The 19,077-nt window shown below is 52.9% G+C and overlaps 1 protein-coding gene across 2 annotated transcripts in view; it reads right to left on the reverse strand.

Moving 5' to 3' along the window:
- Nucleotides 1-10,857, reverse strand: part of LOC137433510 (uncharacterized) — a 40,924-nt gene extending 30,067 nt beyond the window's left edge. The window contains exons 1-7 of one of the 2 annotated variants that reach the window (XM_078768935.1): nt 10,655-10,857; nt 4,273-4,338; nt 4,108-4,167; nt 3,954-4,019; nt 3,789-3,848; nt 1,741-1,806; nt 1,576-1,635 (exon numbers count right to left, since the gene is read on the reverse strand). In XM_078768935.1, the coding sequence (XP_078625061.1) occupies nt 1,576-1,635; nt 1,741-1,806; nt 3,789-3,848; nt 3,954-4,019; nt 4,108-4,167; nt 4,273-4,338; nt 10,655-10,686 (410 nt within the window). In that variant the 5' untranslated portion in view covers nt 10,687-10,857. Of the gene's footprint in view, nt 1-1,575; nt 1,636-1,740; nt 1,807-3,788; nt 3,849-3,953; nt 4,020-4,107; nt 4,168-4,272; nt 4,339-10,187; nt 10,425-10,654 lie in introns of those variants that run through there. The other variant, XM_078768936.1, reaches the window with a different exon arrangement.
- Nucleotides 10,858-19,077: the final 8,220 nt, after the last annotated feature.

The raw sequence follows: 19,077 nt of genomic DNA on the forward strand, positions 1-19,077 counted from the left end.
ATCACGGTCTGCACTGGGGTAGTTGGTTACCTTTATATCCCTGTGCACAATTTCCTGGGAGTGCATGTGCTCAACAAAAACAGCAACAGCAAACGTTAAATGAACGACACAAGAATTCCAACATTTCTTTTCAGAGCTAAGCACCACACAATACACTCCACGACAGCACACATCTCACTTACACCGTGCATCCACCTGCATCGACACCTCATTGAGACCTACGGGGCCAAGCCTGTTTACATGAGGGTGAGGAACGAGTCACCAACACGCACCAACTTCTTCCTTTATGTCCCCTTTTCTATATAATTCCCCCGGATGAACGTGGCGCCCACCTGTATTTTGTTTAAAGCCGGTTGTACAAGGGGTTTCATTGAATGCTAAGGAGAGGATTGTTTCTTATGTCACACTGCATTCTCTTGAAAATAAGTGCCTGTTTAATGCAAGATTTCTTGTTTCCAAACCTGCTCGATTGTCTTTCCTTCATTGGTTAGACATAGCATACAATAAATAGAAGGGAGGTTGTGCCCCACTGATTCACTATGCTAGTCCAGCCGGAATCCCACATACAGTTTCGCTCAGCCGTATGTAACAAAAAGATAAAGGTGGGAACCGAGAGCAGTCACTATCTGACGTAACTAATTAGTCACCGAGAAAGTAAAGTGACAGTTAGCCGCAGGGATTCTGCCAGATTTTAATCACCTTGGATGGCGGAGTTGTCCACGACTCGTCGGCTTCAGGGTCTTACGTCAGGAAGCATTCCGAGAGAAGCCACCCCATACCAGGAGATGTACCCACAACAGATGTTTGTTCATCCACTGGTGATGTTTCTGCCCCTCCTCCACAATATTCTCATCTCCATGCACACCAACACCAGCCCAACACTACCTCAACACCCAACACCTTCTCCGTGACAAGTACATGAAATGATTAATTTAATGAATGTGGTGTTCATTGAGAGCAGGCATTATGGGAAAAATGGCCTCCTCAAAGTTCCTTGTATTGGTTGACAGTATTGTTCGTATTATTCTGCTATAATATTGAACAAAGAAGTCGTTGCATCCTTTGTTATGGATCAAATATTTGCAAACGAAGATTAATATTTTGATATGTCTGGTTGAAGTGGTATTCCGTGTATCACATCCCTCTCCTCAGATCAGGTACCTCCTGACGCTTGTCATTTGCACTTCTCGATGGACATTCTTACAACCTTAAACTTCATCTTCTTCTTCAGATACCTCTCCCTAACTTTTTAGTCTGGCTGTGGGACCAGGTGTGGCACAAGGTTTTCACGGATCGGTTGACCAATCGTTTTGTTGACTGGCAAGAATTTGTCATTTGTTCAGGGTACCGGCGATAATTTGTCAACTCTTTACAAGAGACGTGTCAACCCAGGTTAAAGAGCTCAGGGAATCACTCAGCCCTGAAACCTCCAAACAATGGTACAGAAAATATTTAAGGAGCAAAATGTGATCGAGATACGACAGGGAGAGTTTGAATTTCCTTAAAGGAATACCATTTCTATTGCGAGCACGTTTCATGCCAGGTCATTCCAAAGGGATATTTTCTCTTACTCACACGTCAGGTGCAGTGTCACCACAACACTTGTTCTTCTTATCATGTGTGGTAAACTTTTGCCTAGGTTGAAAAAGATTGAAAAGTCAGTTTCTTCTACATGTGATGCGGTAGATACATCCTAAAACAAGTTTAAAAAGTCACGAGGAGGAAAATAAAATTATTTACTTCAGACGCTTCCAACAACTGATTTTCTTTGTCTTGGATGGTAAAGACTTGTTCATCTTTGGTTCCCTGCAAAAGAACAGAACTCTTCATCGACAACTGAATACAAATGTGCTAAATCGGATATCATTCCAAAGGGATATTTTCTCAGACTTACACGTCAGGTGCAGTGTCACCACAACACTTGTTCTTCTTATCATGTGTGGTAAACTGTTGCCCAGGTTGAAAAAGATTGAAATGTTATCTTAATGAACACGATTAAATAATTAAATAGATATATGTGGGAAAATTACATTCCCAGACCGGGAATCGAAGCCAGGTCGTCTGGAAAACCGTATCAGTGCTCTGTCATCTGAGCTATCTGGGCGACCCTGACTGAGTATGCAATTTTCCCACATATGATTGCCACTCTTTCCTTCAATGCTTCCGGGACACTCGCTGCCAACCATAGGAGAACTAACGGCCTGAACACGAGAGCTGGAAGGTGTGAAAACATTTTGTTACCAAGGAGACATGCTGAATGGAGAAGGTGGATCAGACTCGGCAACGGTTGCTCGAGTGAGATGTGCATGGAAGAAGTTTCGGGAACTGAGTGGCATGCTGACGAGGAGGGGAGTGTCATTGAAGCTGAAGGGAAAGGTGTATGCTGCATGTGTGAGAAGTGTTATGATTTATGGGAGTGAGACATGGGTAATGAAGGTAGAGCAGTAACGAAGGCTGGAAAGGGTGGAAATGCGAATGGCTCGGTGGATGTGCGGACTATCGTTGAGAGAGGACAAATGATGAATTGTGAAAGATGATGGGAATAGAGCCTGTGATGGATGCTGTGAAGAGAAACAGGTTGAAATGGTTTGGTCATGTGTTGAGGAAGGATGAAAGTGACTGGGTGAGAAGAGTCATGGAAATTAATGCAGAAGTAGATGACGGGGAAGACCGAGAAAGACTTGGCTAAAGGTGGTGGAAGAAGAAGTGCGGGCAAGGGGGTTAACAAGGGGAGATTTAGAAAATAGGGCAAAATGGAGAAGATTGTCATGGGGTCTGCAAGGTTAATCCCTGCTCTAGCAGGGAAAATGGCCTTAAAATGCCTGTTGTTGTACTAGGGGTTTCATTGAATGACAGGGATAGGACTGTTTCTGATGTGACACTGCATTTTCTTGTGAATGCCTGTTTGCCTGTTTAATGCAAGATTTGTTGTTTCCAAACCTGCTCGACTGTCTCTTTCTTTCATTGGTTAGACGTAGCGTACAATAAATAGAAGGGAGGTTGTGCCCCACTGATTCACTATGCTAGTCCAGCCGGCATCCCACCTACGGTTTCGCTCAGCCGTATGTAATAAAAAGATAAAGGTGCGAGCCGAGAGCAAATTCCCTAACTGACATAACTAATTAGTCACCGGGAAAGTAAACAAAGTTAGCCGCAGGGACTCTGCCAGATTTTAATCATCTTAGATAGCGTCCGTGGTTGCTTAGCAACCCGTCCGGTCGAAGAGTTGTCCGCCACTCGTCGGCTTCAGGGTCTTACGTCATGGAAGCAGTCCGAGAGAGGCCACCCGTTACCAGGCGATGTACCCGTAACAGATGTTCGTTCATCCCCTGGTGATGTTTCTGCCCCTCCTCCACAATGTCCTCATCTCCATACACTCCAAAACCATCCCAACACCCAACACCTTCTCAGTGATAAGTACATGAACTGATTAATTTAATTAATGTGGTGTTCATTGAGAGCAGGCATTATGGGAGAAATGGCCTCCTCAAAGTTCCTTGTATTGGCTGACAGTATTGTTGGTATTATTCTGATATAATATTGCACAAAGAAGTCGTTGGGTCCTTTGTTATGGATCAAATATTTGCAAACGAAGATTAATATTTTGATATGTCTGGTTGAAATGGTATTGAGTATTGGTATTGAGAAGTGGCATATAAAAATATTTAAGGAGCAAAATGTGATCGAGATACGACAGGGAGAGTTTGAATTTCCTTAAAGGAATACCATTTCTATTGCAAGCACGTTTCATGCCAGGTCATTCCAAAGGGATATTTTCTCAGACTTACACGTCAGGTGCAGTGTCACCACAACACTTGTTCTTCTTATCATGTGTGGTAAACTTTTGCCTAGGTTGAAAAAGATTGAAAAGTCAGTTTCTTCTACATGTGATGCGGTAGATACATCCTAAAACAAGTTTTAAAAGTCACGAGGAGGAAAATAAAATTATTTACTTCAGACGCTTCCAACAACTGATTTTCTTTGTCTTGGATGGTAAAAACTTGTTCATCTTTGGTTCCCTGCAAAAGAACAGAACTCTTCATCCACAACTGAATGCAAATGTGCTAAATCGGATATCATTCCAAAGGGATATTTTCTCTTACTCACACGTCAGGTGCAGTGTCACCACAACACTTGTTCTTCTCATCATGTGTGGTAAACTTTTGCCTAGGTTGAAAAAGATTGAAAAGTCAGTTTCTTCTACATGTGATGCGGTAGATACATCCTAAAACAAGTTTAAAAAGTCAAGAGGAGGAAAATAAAATTATTTACTTCGGACGGTTCCAACAACTGATTTTCTTTGTCTTGGATGGTAACGACATGTTCATCTTTGGTTCCCTGCAAAAGAACAGAACTCTTCATCCACAACTGAATACAAATGTGCTAAACCGGATGTATATACATTCTCCATTTCAACAACTGACACCACAATTCCCCTGCACTAAACATCACATAAAATTAAAAAATATTGGGAAAATGTGCATAAAAAATAACAAAAAAAACCCCCATGATTTTGGTTGAGATGGGCATGTGGACAAATGAATGTGCTCTCAATGTTTGTTCATCCATCAGCTGACACACCTCATTCCCTGATGATGCTCCTGTACGTCCTGCGCACTCTCGCACCACTCCTTCCTCCCGCCGGCAAGTGATAATAAGTAAACTGGAGAGTTCATAGAACACCTTACTCCCCACAGTCTTGACAAAAAGGACATACGATGCGTCTTTTCAAATCTTTCTTTGCCTTTCCTAGCACGATCTATGTTTCCTACGAGCCGGGATTTTGTCCAAATCTTGATTTACCCAAAGCTGAGAGCATGAGCTCATCAAATTTGATTGGTCGAGATGGGGTAATATTTTGTCCAAGTACTGCTGAACTGGAGGTTTTTCAAAACTGGAGGTCAAAAAGGCGATTTGTGTTCTAGTGTTCGAGTATTTAATTCATTTGAAATAAAATGTTTTGAAGGCTCTAGAAAAAATATTTTCAGAAGTTTACCGCCATTGATATTTTTACACCACCTTATTTAACACGTTGAATTCGTTATTTGTGCCTGGTGCTTGTGTTTTTTTTATGACGTCACAAAAACAAGAAGTTTCATGTTTGGAATGATTTTCAATTTCATCCTCCTGACAGACAGGCAGACAGACTAAAACAATTATCTTACTCCTCTGTGCGCTCGGGACAAGATTCCGAACCAATTTCAGAGTCAAACGAGGTGGTATTCATAGAATACTTACACTGTGCAGTCAACTTGGTGTGAGCCAACTCTTCTGTTTTAGAACGTTTCTTTTTTTTTTGATCCAATATGGCTGCCAGACCACATGAGCGATAACAACATAAATGTATAATCTCTAAATAATTGTTGCATAGATCATGCTCGATATATTTCAAACTGATCAGACTAAGCGTTGTCCATGTCGAATTATGACGTCATAATTATGGCACCAATGACATCATCGTTAACACCTATTCCCCATATGGAGTTATTTACAATGAGCTGCGTTTCAATTTTTTTTCCATAGAGCGGTTTTGGAGATACAGAGGTGCAACGTTTTTTGGTTTTTCCAAGATGGCGCCTGTAACACATGACCTATGACGTCATGATTATCATCAAAATATGCTAAAGGAGGAGGCGCTCCTATAGTTTTTTCTTTTTAATAAATTTGCAAAACTTTCTGAAATCCTGTTTTCTCTTTGTCATTATGGGGTATTGAGTGTAGATTGATGAGGGAAAAAATGAATTTCAACGATTTCAGCATAAGGCTGCAACATAACAAAATGTGAAAAAAGTGAAGGGGTCTGAATACTTTCTGAATGCACTGTACCTAAGTTCGCGAGCGCAGGGTAACTACTGCTAATCTGCCGTTTCATGTTCCGATTTGTGTTGTCGTGATCAAAATATCAAGTGAAATTGAAATGAAGTTTGCTCCCCGATCATAGACACAGAGTGAACCAACTGCTTAACCTTACCTTGCACTTTGCTCATGGGGTAATAAACTGATGAATTCACTGAAATGATGGGGTGGTGGGACCAGGCGAGAGGGGGTGGGGGGGGGGGGGTGGGAATGTGTGAGCGGGGATGTGGGAATATGCGAGCGGGGGTGCGGGAATGTGCCAGATGGGGTGCGGCAATGTGCCAGATGGGGTGCGGGAATGTGCCAGATGGGGTGCGGGAATGTGCCAGATGGGGTGCGGGAATGTGCCAGATGGGGTGCGGGAATGTGCCAGATGGGGTGCGGGAATGTGCCAGATGGGGTGCGGGAATGTGCCAGATGGGGTGCGGGAATGTGCCAGATGGGGTGTGGGAATGTGCCAGATGGGGTGCGGGAATGTGCCAGATGGGGTGCGGGAATGTGCCAGATGGGGTGCGGGAATGTGAGAGATGGGGTGCGAGAATGTGCGAGATGGGGTGCGAGAATGTGCGAGAGGGGGTGCGAGAATGTGCGAGCGGGGGTGCGGGAATGTGCGAGCGGGGGTGTGGGAATGTGCGAGCGGGGGTGCGGGAATGTGTGAGCGGGGGGGGGGGGGGGGGGGTGGGAATATGCGAGCGGGGGTGTGGGAATATGCGAGCGGGGTGTGGGAATGTGCAAGTGGGGGTGTGGGAATGTGCGAGCGGGGGTGTGGGAATGTGCGAGCGGGGGTGTGGGAATGTGCGAGCGGGGGTGTGGGAATGTGCGAGCGGGGGTGTGGGAATGTGCGAGCGGGGGTGCGGGAATGTGTGAGCGGGGATGTGGGAATATGCGAGCGGGGGTGTGGGAATATGCGAGAGGGGGTGTGGGAATGTGCGAGAGGGGGTGTGGGAATGTGCGAGCGGGGGTGTGGGAATGTGCGAGAGGGGGTGTGGGAATGTGCGAGAGGGGGTGTGGGAATGTGCGAGAGGGGGTGTGGGAATGTGCGAGAGGGGGTGTGGGAATGTGCGAGAGGGGGTGTGGGAATGTGCGAGAGGGGGTGTGGGAATGTGCGAGAGGGGGTGTGGGAATGTGTGAGAGGGGGTGTGGGAGAGGGTGTGGGAATGTGCGAGAGGAGGTGTGGGAATGTGCAAGAGGGAGTTTGGGAATGTGCGTTATGGGGTGTGGGAATGTGTGAGATGGGGTGTGGGAATGTGCGAGATGGGGTGTGGGAATGTGCGAGAGGGGGTGTGGGAATGTGAGAGATGGAGTGTGGGAATGTGCGAGAGGGGGTGTGGGAATGTGCGAGAGGGGGTGTGGGAATGTGCGAGAGGGGGTGTGGGAATGTGTGCGAGGGGTCGTGGGAATGTGTGAGAGGTGTGGGAATGTGCATGTGGGGGTGTGGAAATGTGCAAGAGGGGGTGGGGAAATGTGTGAGAGGGGGTGTGGGAATGTGCGAGAGTGGGTGTGGGAATGTGTAAGAGGGTGTGGGGGAATGTGCGAGAGGGGGGTGTAAGAATGTGCGAGAGGGGGTGTAAGAATGTGCGAGATGTGGTGTGGGAAAGTGCAAGATGTGGTGTGGGAAAGTGTGAGATGGGGTGTGGGAATGTGCGAGAGCGGGTGTGGGAATGTGTGATGTGGGGTGTGGGAATGTGTGATGTGGGGTGTGGGAATGTGTGATGTGGGGTGTGGGAATGTGCGAGAGGGGGTGTGGGAATGTGTGATGTGGGGTGTGGGAATGTGCGAGAGGGGGTGTGGGAATGTGTGAGAAGGGGTGTGGGAATGTGTGAGAAGGGGTGTGGGAATGTGTGAGAGGGGGTGTGGGAATGTGAGAGGGCGTGTACGGCAGAAGGGGGAGGGGCGAGGAGGTGTAGGGGGGAGGGGGTAGGGGGGAAGGGAGAGGGGAGAGGGAGTATGGGGGGATGGGGAGTCGGGGGGTGGGAGGTAGGGGAGGGGCGGAAACGTGCGAAGTGGGAGGGGGTTGTGAGCGGACGACAATTGTCAATGCCCCTGAAGGCCCCGTATTTCTCATCCTTTTAAATGCTGAACGATAACAGAGGAAGCAGCACAAACCATTTTTAAAGTCTATGGCATGACTCGGTCAGGCTTTGATCCACCGACATCCCCTCATTTGTAGCGGACACTCTCATCATTAAAGCACCGAGTTCGCTTTCCCCGATTGGAATTACAAGGGTTCTGATGAGGGATTGAAAAATCGGATTATTCGATGGATTGCAGCGTTTGGAAAGTATCTACATATTTAGTACGTACGCAATTCGGGTGTCTCATCCTAAACCACCTCACAGAGATCTACCATCTAAAACACAATGTGTGTGTGTTTGTGTGTCTGTCCCCCTTCATAAGGCTAGGTTTTGAAGGCTTTGAGTAGTGCTTTCAGAGGGATATGAGTGGGGGGAGGGGGGAGGGGGTTAAGGGGCAATCTTTGAACATGACTGTGTGTCCACCGGTTAAAAGACCGAAAACGCTCTGAGGACCCAAAATACCCCAAGGACCCAGAAGACCCCAAACACTCAAAATACCCAAAGACCCAAAATATCCTGAAGACTGTAACAGGCACAAAAGCTAACGAAGACCTCAAAGACCCCAAGGACTCTGAAGACCCAAAATACCCTGAATACCCCGAATACCCCAAAGACCCAAAGGACCCCAAGGATCCAAAAGACCATGAGGATCCAAAAGACCATGAGGATCCAAAAGACCCAAACAACCCCAAGGTCCCAAATGACAAAAAGGACCCAAAAGCCCCAATGACTCAGAAAACCACCAAAATACCCCAAAAATCCCAAACCCCAAAAACCCACAATACACTGAAGACCCAAAAGACCCGAAAGACCTAAAAGACTGAAAAGACCCCCAAAAACCTTAAATACCCAAAAGACAGAAAAGTCATTGAAAACCCAATTGACCCCAAACACCCAAAAGACCCCGAAGACTCTTAAATACCCAAAAGACCACAAAAACCCAAAAGACACTGAATGAATGAATGAATGATCGTTTTAAGGCCATTTTCCCCGCTAGAGCAGGGGTTAGCCTTGCGGGTCCCATGACAATCATGGTTCCGTGTTTGAGGCAATGGTTTTATGGCCGGATGCCCTTCCTGGCGCCAACCCTTAGTCGCCTCTTACGATGCGCAGGGATACGGTGTACCTATTCTAAACCAGCGTACACACCGGGATCATTCATCCCAACAAACTGGTACTCAATTTGCTGACCTCGGAAGGATGACAGGCTGTGCCAACCCCCCTGGTGTTCATTTAGCGATCGACCGAGATTCGAACCCAGGATTCTAGGATCCCAAGCCAGCACCCTAACCGCTAAGCAAACACCAGGCTGAAGACCCCAAATTCCCCAAAGACCCAAAAGACTGAAATGACCCCAAGACCCTTAAAGACCCAAATGACCCCAAAGACACCGAATACCATTAAAGAACCAAGACTACAAAGACTACAAAGACGCAAAAGACCCCCAAAAAACCTTAAATACCCAAAAGACCATGAACACCAAAAATACCCTGAAGACCCCCAAAAAAAACAAAGACCCTTAAATATCCAGAAGACCCAAAATACCACAAGACCCTTAAAGATCCAAAAGACCACCAACACCCAAAATACTCAAAATACCCCAAAGACCCAAAATACCCAAAAGACCATGAAGATCCAAAGACCAAAATACCCAAAAGACCATGAAGATCCAAAGACCCTGAAGATCCAAAGACCCAAACGACCCTTCAATACTCAGAAGACCAAAAAGACCATGAAAACTAAAAAAATACCCCAAAGATCCAAAAGACCCAGAAGACCCTTAAATACCTCAAGGACCCAAAATATCTCAAAGACCCTTAAAGACCCAGAAGACCAAAAAGACCCCAAAACCCAAAAGACCCCAGAGACCTAAAATATCCCAAAGACCCCCAAAAAATCTAAAAGACCCAGAAGACCAAAAAGTCCCTGAAAACCCAAAATACCCCGAAGACCCTTAATGACCCCACAGAACCAAACAATCCAAAACACCAAAAAGACTCTTAAAGACCCTGAGGACCCAGTGGAACCCAAAGACCCAAAATACCGAGATGACTGAAAAGACCCAAGGACCCCAAAGAGGCAGAGGACCCAAAGGACCCAAATGACCTAAAACATCCTGAAGACCCAAATTAACCTGAAGATCCCAAGGATGCAAAAGAGCTTGGGCACCCAACAAACCCAAATTAACCAGAGGACCCAACCCAAGAGACCCTTTGGACTCTGAAGACCCAAAAGAAGAGTAATTATGTCTCTTACATTGGAATTGTAGACGGTGGCTTGCAAACCGAGCCTCAAGGTCGGTGTATGGAAGCGTTTTTTTAAATCACAATAAATACAAAGCACAGGGAGACGACATTCGCTGAAAGTGACGTGCAAAGTGCGGAGAGTAAAACGAGTGTTCATTTACGTCTGTCGAACGTCGAATAAAAAAAGATGAGAAAGGCACCCTACGAAGCACCCCTGGGCCGTGGGCCCTGACACCGCCACTTGGCCAGTTGGCCCAGACTTCAACACGCTCACGCCGCTGCTGCACCGTCAAAAACTGCTCCAACCCGTCATTTTTGGCGGGCTTTATACTCGTAATTAATAAATAATAAACGCCAGTCGCCACTGCGTCATTTTCCTGAGGAGGTGATGCCGGACGTACATCGATTAGCACGCAATACTCGACTTGGAGATAAAATTCACTTGATGTTGTGAAAACCCGTATAACGATAAGATACCTTCGTTGCGATGTCTTCTTACGAAGACGCATCTTGGGAAACAAAGACAGATCGAACGAGGGGAGGAATAGGAGAAGGAGGAGGAGTGTGTTGAGAAAATTTCAACGAAAAATTCGCTAGCTCCCGAGAAAACAAAACATCCAGCTCATCGACAATGTGCATTGATATGATGTTTTCGTCGTGGACCGTCGTACACCGTTACCACGTGATACATTTGTGACGTCAGCCATCCTCATCCTCAAATAATGAGGAGTAAAGTTTAATTGGTAGATTTGAAGTCTTCATCATCGTTATTTATTAATTTTTAAAATAAAGCAATCGTTTTATATTTATTTTCGGGAAGTTGCTTTAGGGGTAGTTTGGGACACCGGAAGTTGATTTTCTGATTCTATTTTAATCATAATAATAGTAATGTCGATTTTAAAATCCTTTCTTGAACTAATACATTGTAATTGTTTTAATAGATGTTATTTCCATTTGACCTCCTCAACCGCCCCGCACGCAGGAACACCGCTGCCGCGATAATCAGCATGTGACGTCACCATACTTGATCCGCCATGTTGGATTACCACAGGGTTCCACGGAAAACTGTCCCTCTGTTTGGGCAGTGTATAGGCAGTTTATGTTCACTGGGAACAACCCAGTGTTAACTTATAGTCATCTGCACACTCATTGCAAAAATAATATTATGAAATTGTTTTACGTTCCCAGGGAACATAAAAGGGTCTTGGGGGTGGGGGACAGCAGGGGTGAAATGGGAGGAGGAGGAGGTGAGGTTGGCCATCCAAGAGGAACGGAAGAAAAACGCAATATATCGAGTTACAGTGGGCTATGGACGAACAAAATGCGAAACATTCGGCGCGTGTCGAGCAGGTGAGGGTTTCTATCGGAACACGTGTCACCGCTGGGTTGGTTTGGGGAGGGCAAAGGTAGGAGAGTACAGGAAGAAGAAGAGCAATTTTCAAAATTTTACATACTTAATAATTGGCATTAAAGCGCGGTGTTACGCGCGCTGCTTGTAAGCAAGGAGGAAGTGGACAACGTGGTAATTTGTAAAAGTCTTTATTCAAGAGCTCACTGTAACACTAAAGCGTTCCGAGCTGCGCGCCCGGTGTATATCCCGCGGCCACGCCTACCCCTCGGGCGTGGCCGCCGCCCACTTGGCGCGCGGAATGATGTTCTCACGCCAGTGAGCTTTCGTGTCCGCCACACGTGCCCCCCCCCCAGAATCCCCGCGCACCTGGAGGGCCAGTTTGCGGGGCAAACGTATGACCCGGCCGAAGTGCCCTCTGGCGACTGGCGGCGTCCGGGGTGCAGGGATGCCCGCTGGGATGCCTCCGGCTGCACCCGGGATGGGTGCAGGCTCGGGGGGCGGCGGGGCCGGGCGGTGCCGGGGGTCCGCCCGCCGGGGGGCGGCCCCGACGCGGGGGCCGAGCCATCGGCGGTGGGTGGTCCACGTCGAGGTGGGCCGGCTTGAGGCAGTCTATGGAGACCCGGTCAGGAGTGCCGCCGATGTCCAAGGTGAAATGTTTCACCCCGGTCTCCAGCACGCGGAAAGGCCTGTCGTACGGGGGCCGCAGTGGTGTCCGGTGGGCGTCGTGCCGGACGAAGACGTACTCCGGGGCGACGTGCGTAGGTGGGTGCCCATGGTGCGCCGTGGGCACCGGGGCGAACCTCTGGGCGGTCTCCTGCAGCGCCGCGGACCATGGTGCCGTGGAGTCGGGGAGGAACTCACCCGGCACCCGCAGCGGTTGCCCGAAGACCAACTCCGCCGCGGATGCGCGCAGGTTGTCCGTGGGCGCCGTTCGGAGGCCCAGCAGCATCCAGGGGAGCCTGTCGACCCAGCCGCCGTCACGGAGGGTCGCCCGGAGCGCGGCCTTCAACGAGCGGTGGAACCACTCACACAGGCCGTTAGCCTGGGTTGGTAGGCCGTGGTGCGGTGCAGCTGGACCCAGAGCCCCCGCGCGACCGCCCCGCTGAGCTCCGAGGTGAACTGGGGGCCGCGGTCGGACGAGATGTCCGAGGGGGTGCCGAACCGGGCGACCCAGGTGGCGATGAACGCCTGCGCGACGTCCGCCGCCGTCGTTGACGCCAACGGCACGGCCTCCGGCCACCGAGTGGTGCGGTCCATCATGGTCAGGATGTGGGTGAAACCCCGCGGGGGGGCAGAGGTCCCACCAGGTCCACGTGAACGTGGTCAAACCGCCGTTCCGGCACCACAAACGGGGCCAATGGGGCCTGGGTGTGTCGGTGCACCTACGTGCGCTGGCACGCGAGGCACGTCCTGGCCCAGGCGCGGACGGCCTTCCGGAGGCCACGCCAGACAAACTTGTCGGCGATCAACCTCTGGGAGGCCCTCGTGCCCGGGTGGGAGGCTGTGGATGGCGTCGAAAATCTGGCGCTGCCAGCCCACGGGCACGATGGGGCGAGGCCGCCCGAGGGAGACATCGCTCCAGAGGGCCGTGCCCGCGCCGTTGAACGGCACCTCGGTGACACGGAGGCCCATAACGGCGGTCCGCAAGGCCTGGACGTCGGGGTCGGCGGCCTGGTCCGCCGCCATCCGGGCATAGTCGATGCCGAGGTGGACCGCATGGGCAACGGACCGGGAAAGGCAATCCGCCACTGGGTTGTCCTTCCCCGCGACGTGCCGGATGTCCGTCGTGTATTTGGACACAGCCGAGAGGTGACGCTGCTGCCGGGCCGACCACGGCTCGGCGACCTTGCCCATCGCGAACACCAATGGCTTGTGGTCGACGAAGGCCGTGAACGCACGGCCCTCGAGCAGATGGCGGAAGTGCCTGACCTCCAGGTGGAGCCCGAGCAACTCAGGGTCAAAGGTACTGTACCGGCGTTCGGGCGGGCGAAGCTGCCGGCTGAAGAACGCCAGCGGTTGCCAAGCGCCACGCACCCATTGCTCGTGCACCGTGCCCACCGCATAGTCCGAGGCGTCGGTGGGGAGGGCGATCGGTGCATCGGGCGCCGGGTGCGCGAGCATGGTGGCGTTAGCCAAGGCGAGCTTCACGCCCACGAACGCCGCGTCCATCTGCTCGGACCAGGTAACGTCACCTTTGCCCGGCTTCCCTCGGAGGGCCTCGTGGAAGGGGCGCAGGAGCTGGGCGATGCGGGGCAGGAACCGATGGTAAAAGTTTACCATGCCCAGGAACTCCTGAAGCCCCCTGATCGTGCGGGGGCGCGGAAACCCCTTCACCACCTCCACCTTGGCCGGTAGGGGGACGGCCCCGTGCCTGGTGACCCGGTGACCCAAAAAGTCGATTTCAGTGACACCGAACCGGCACTTGGCGGGGTTCACTATCAGGCCGTGCTGGCCCAGGCGTTCGAAGAGCGTGCGGAGATGGTGGAGGTGCTCTTCGCGGGACGCGCTTGCGACGAGGATATCATCCAGATAGACGTAGACGAAATCCAAGTCGCGCAAGACGCTGTCCATGAGGCGCTGGAACGCCTGAGCCGCATTCTTCAAACCGAAGGGCATCCGAAGAAATTCGAAAAGTCCGAACGGCGTGATGACAGCCGTCTTCGGGATGTCCTCCGGCCTGACGGAGACCTGGTGGTAACCGCGTATGAGGTCCACCTTCGAGAAGAAGGACATATTCGCCAAGCAGGCGGAAAAGTCCTGAATATGGGGGACGGGGTCGCGGTCGGGGGTGGTGGCGTCGTTGAGACGGCGGTAGTCCCCGCACGGTCGCCATCCCCCGCCGGGCCTGGGCACGATGTGGAGCGGCGATGCCCAAGCACTCTCGGAGCGCCGCACGATGCCGAGCCGCTCCAGCGTAGCAAACTCTGCTTTAGCAACCGCGAGCTTCGTCGGCTCGAGGCGGCGTGCCCGGGCGTAGACCGGTGGCCCGGCGGTGGGGATGTGATGTTCCACCCCGTGCTTGACGGTCCCCGCCGAGAAGGTGGGCCGCGTGAGGGCCGGGTTGCCGGCGAGGAGGCGGGTGAATTCGTCCCCTGCCGGAAGCGTACAGATGAACCTGGCCGGAACAGAACCGCTCAGCAAGCCGCTCTGTGAGCTGCTCAATGAGCGGGGCAGCGCGCAAGCGAGCGAGCTGAACGTCTCAGCCTGGACAAGCCTTCTGTGCTGTACATCCACCAATAGTGCATGAGCACATAAGAAGTCCGCGCCGAGCAATGCCATGGGCACGTCGGCTGTGACGAAGGACCACCAGAAAACCTGCCCTCCGAACCGCAGAGAGAGACAGCGTTTTCCGTACGTGCGTATGGACGTACCATTGGCCACAAGCAGCGCGGTACCCCAGCCCGCGGTTTGCTTGTCAGATGTACCGACAGGAACGACACTCACCTGCGCTCCTGTGTCGCACAGGTAACGGCGCCCGGACAAGGTGTCCTTGATGAACAGCAGGCTGTTCGACCGGCCGATGCTCAGGGACGCTACCGAGCGCCGGCACGGGAGTTTCCCGACTTGCTGAATGAGCACGGCGGGCGACACTGCCGAGCTTCGTGGCCGAACTGGTCGTGGAAAAAACACCAGGTTTGCGGCGGAGGCGGCAGCGGCCGCGGTTTTCTCCGCGGCGGCGGTGGTGGTGGTGGGCGGGGCGTAGCAGTGGCCGCGAGGTGTGCATCAGGGACCGCATTTGCCTCGGGATGCGCCACGGCCGCGCCAAAACTCGCCTGCGTGTCCAACGCCGCGTAGTACTTGTCGGCCTCGGCAGCGAGCGCTCGGGGTTCCGTTAACACGGAACCGGCCAACGCGAGGCGGACCCGTGCCGGCAGCTGGCATCGAAATAACGCCCGGAATAGAGCGTTCGGGGTTTCGCCGCCCATGAGCGACAGCATGTGGTCCATACAGACCGACGGTCGCGTGTCACCGAGGTCGGGGAGGTCCAGAAGACGATCGGCTCGGGCGTCCACTGTAAGGCCGAACGTGGCGAGGAGGAGATGCTTGATCGCCTCGTACCTGTCGTCGGCTGGTGGGTTCCTCAGGACCGACACGACGCGGGCGGCCGTGCCGGCCCCGAGGGAGGCGACCACGTGGCAGTAGCGTGTCTCGTCTGCCGTGATGCCTCGAAGCCTGAACTGGGCTTCGGCCTGCAGGAACCAGATCTCCGCCTGAGCTTCCCAGAACTCGGGAAGCTTCATCGCTAGCGCGTTGGTTGCCATGGCTGTGGCGGGGTCGGGTGGTCAGTGACGGCTGACCAGAACGTCGAGGTCACCAATAAAGCGCGGTGTTACGCGCGCTGCTTGTAAGCAAGGAGGAAGCGGACAACGCGGTAATTTGTAAGAGTCTTTATTCAAGAGCTCACTGTAACACTGAAGCGTTCCAGGCTGCGCGCCCGGTGTATATCCCGTGGCCACGCCTACCCCTCGGGCGTGGCCGCCGCCCACTTGGCGCGCGGAATGATGTTCTCACGCCAGTGAGCTTTCGTGTCCGCCACAGCATCACATTTACTTTATGAGGTGTCGGTGCACCAACATTTTAATATCCATTGACATGAATTTATCTTTGGATCTATTTTGACGTATTTAACGCTTCTATTTCACTTATCCGTGTGTATTGGGGTTTCATATACTTCTGCAAGAATTCCTCAAAAACTCAATCTTTATACTCTGCCATAAGCCTCAAAAACATTTTTAGAAAAAAAAAGGAAACCTCTATTTATCTTGGTTGCCAAGACTGAACACACGTGTAGGCTTCAACAGAGATGAAAACATAACACTATTGTAAGAAGCACTTTATAGTGCTCTTATTCGATTTTGTGGGAGCTGTGCTCGCATGATAAAACCGGACAAAATGGACGACGCCAGGAATGAAGTTTCCTTGAGCTATTTATTTCAAGCTCACTCAAAATAACTCAAAAGCACTGAATCCGCCCATCGAACGGGCAGCAATTTATAAGAGAAACTAAACACACAAAAGCCACGCCTCTCAGGTGGGGCGTGGTATGCAAACAGGTAAGCCACGCCTCTCAATGGGGCGTGGTATGCAAGACAAGTGTTCGCCCGGGAAAGGCAAGTCTGAACACGCCCGGGCGAGTCCGGACACGTGACCGCTCGCCGGTTGCGTCATCGGCCGGGGCAAGGTAATTGTGTCATGCGACCGGTAACCGCTACATGTGCCCCCCAGAATTAACATGCACCGGAAACGACCCCTGGCGATTCGTGTGGGGGTGGTAGGTGGCGTAGCGGTGGATGGTCGGGCGGGGGGCTTGGTTGACGGGGGACGGCCCCGTCGTGGAGTAAGGGCCAACCGTGGAGGTTGGTCGAGGTCCAAATGGGCCGGCTTGAGGCGGTCCACGGAGATGCGATCGGCTTGCCGCCGATGTCGATGATGAACGACTTGTCGTCCCTCTTCAGGACCCGGAAAGGTCCATCGTACGGCGGCCGGAGCGGTCCCCAGTGTGCGTCGTGCCGGATAAAAACGTACCCCGCAGTGCGAAGTGCTGGGGGGATGTGGGGTTGGGGGCAGCCGTGGTGGGACTTGGGCACGGGGGCAAATCTCCTGGCGGCCTCCTGGAGGACCGAGCGTTGGCGAGCCGTGGACCAGGGGTCGGTGGCATCAGGGATGAATTCGCCCGGCACGCGCAGTGGCTGGCCGTAGACCAGCTCGGCGGTGGAAGCCTGGAGGTCCTCTTTAGGGGCCGTTTGGAGGCCCAATAGGACCCACGGGAGCCTGTCGGCCCAACCGTCGTCCTGGAAGCTGGCCCTGAGAGCGGCCTTCATCGAGCGGTGGAACCGCTTGCACAAGCCGTTAGCTTGGGGGTGGTAGGCCGTGGTGCGGTGAAGCTTGACCCCCAAGGCCTGGGCGACCGCACCCCAAAGCTCGGAGGTGAATTGCGGGCCTCTGTCGGAGGAGATGTCCGAGGGGGCACCGAAACGGGCAATCCAAGTGCCAATGAAGGCCTACGCCACGTCGACGGATGTTGTTGATGCCAGCGGGACAGCCTCCGGCCACCTGGTGGTCCTGTCCACCATCGTGAGGAGGTGGGTGAAGCCCCGCGAGGAGGGAAGGGGTCCCACCAGGTCCACATTGACGTGGTCGAAGCGCCACGGGGGCACGTCGAATGGTGCCAACGGGATCTGGGTGCACCGGTGGACCTTCGCGTGCTGGCAGGCGACACAGGCGTTGGCCCAGTCGCGGACGTCTTTACGGAGCCCATGCCAGACGAACTTTTCTGCCACGAGCTTCTGCGACGCCTTCCGGCCCGGGTGGGAAAGGCCATGGAGGGCGTCAAAAATGTGCCGCTGCCATCCGGTGGGCACGATGGGGCGAGGTTGGCCCAGGGAAACGTCGCACAGGAGAACTGTGCCTGTGTCCTCGAAGGGGACGTCGGCCAACCGCAGGCCTGTGTCCGCTGTCCGGAGGGCTTGCACCGTGGGGTGGACGGTCTGGTCGACCGCCATGCGGGCGAAGTCCACACCCAGGTGGACGGCATTCACGCCGGACCGGGAGAGGCAATCGGCCACAGCGTTGTCCTTGCCCGCGACGTGCCGGATGTCCGTCGTAAATTCGGACACGGCGGAGAGGTGGCGCTGCTGGCGGCCGACCACGGCTCCATAACCTTGGCCATGGCGAAGACCAGGGGTTTGTGGTCCACAAACGCCGTGAACGGGCGGCCCTCCAAAAGATGGCGGAAGTGGCGAACGGCCAGGTATAGGCCGAGGAGCTCGCGGTCGAAAGCGCTATACTTGCGCCCGTTAGGGCGAAGCTGCCGGCTGAAGAAGGCCAGCGGTTGCCAAGCCCAGTTCACCCACTGTTCATGCACGGCGCCCATCGCGTAGTCGGAAGCGTCCGTGGTGAGGGCGATGGGTGCGTCAAGTGCCGGGTGCGCCAGCATGGTCGCGTTGGCGAGGGCCAGCTTAGCGCCGGTGAATGCCGCATCTATCTCTGTGGTCCAGGCGACGTCATGCTTGGCCGGCTTGCCCTGGAGGGCTTCGTACAGGGGGCGCATGAGTTGGGCGGCGCGAGGCACGAACCGGTGGTAGAAATTTACCATCCCCCAAAATTCCTTTAGGGACATGATGGAGCGGGGGCGCGGCAAACTTGTGACTGCTTCCACCTTGGTATGCAGCGGGATGGCCCCGCGCTTCGTGATGCGGTGCCCCAGGAAGTCGACGGCCGTTATGCCAAACTGGCATTTCGCCGGGTTGATGATGAGGCCGTGCTGGCTGAGGCGCTCAAAAAGCATGCGCAGGTGGATGAGGTGCTCTGCCCGGGAAGTGCTGGCGACGAGAATGTCGTCCAAGTAGACGAAAAGGAAGGTGAGGTCGCGCAGCACGCTGTGCATCAGCCGCTGGAAGGTCTGGGCCGCGTTCTTAAGGCCGAACGGCATGCGAAGGAACTCGAAGAGGCCAAAAGGTGTAATTACCGCCGTCTTCGGCACGTCGGCCGGCCGGACGGGTACCTGGTGGTAGCCCCGAATCAGGTCGACCTTGGAAAAGATCACCCG

This window comes from Myxine glutinosa, unplaced genomic scaffold (genome assembly GCF_964187855.1).
Source record: "Myxine glutinosa unplaced genomic scaffold, kmMyxGlut1.1 SCAFFOLD_719, whole genome shotgun sequence".
In the NCBI taxonomy this organism is placed as follows: domain Eukaryota; kingdom Metazoa; phylum Chordata; class Myxini; order Myxiniformes; family Myxinidae; genus Myxine; species Myxine glutinosa.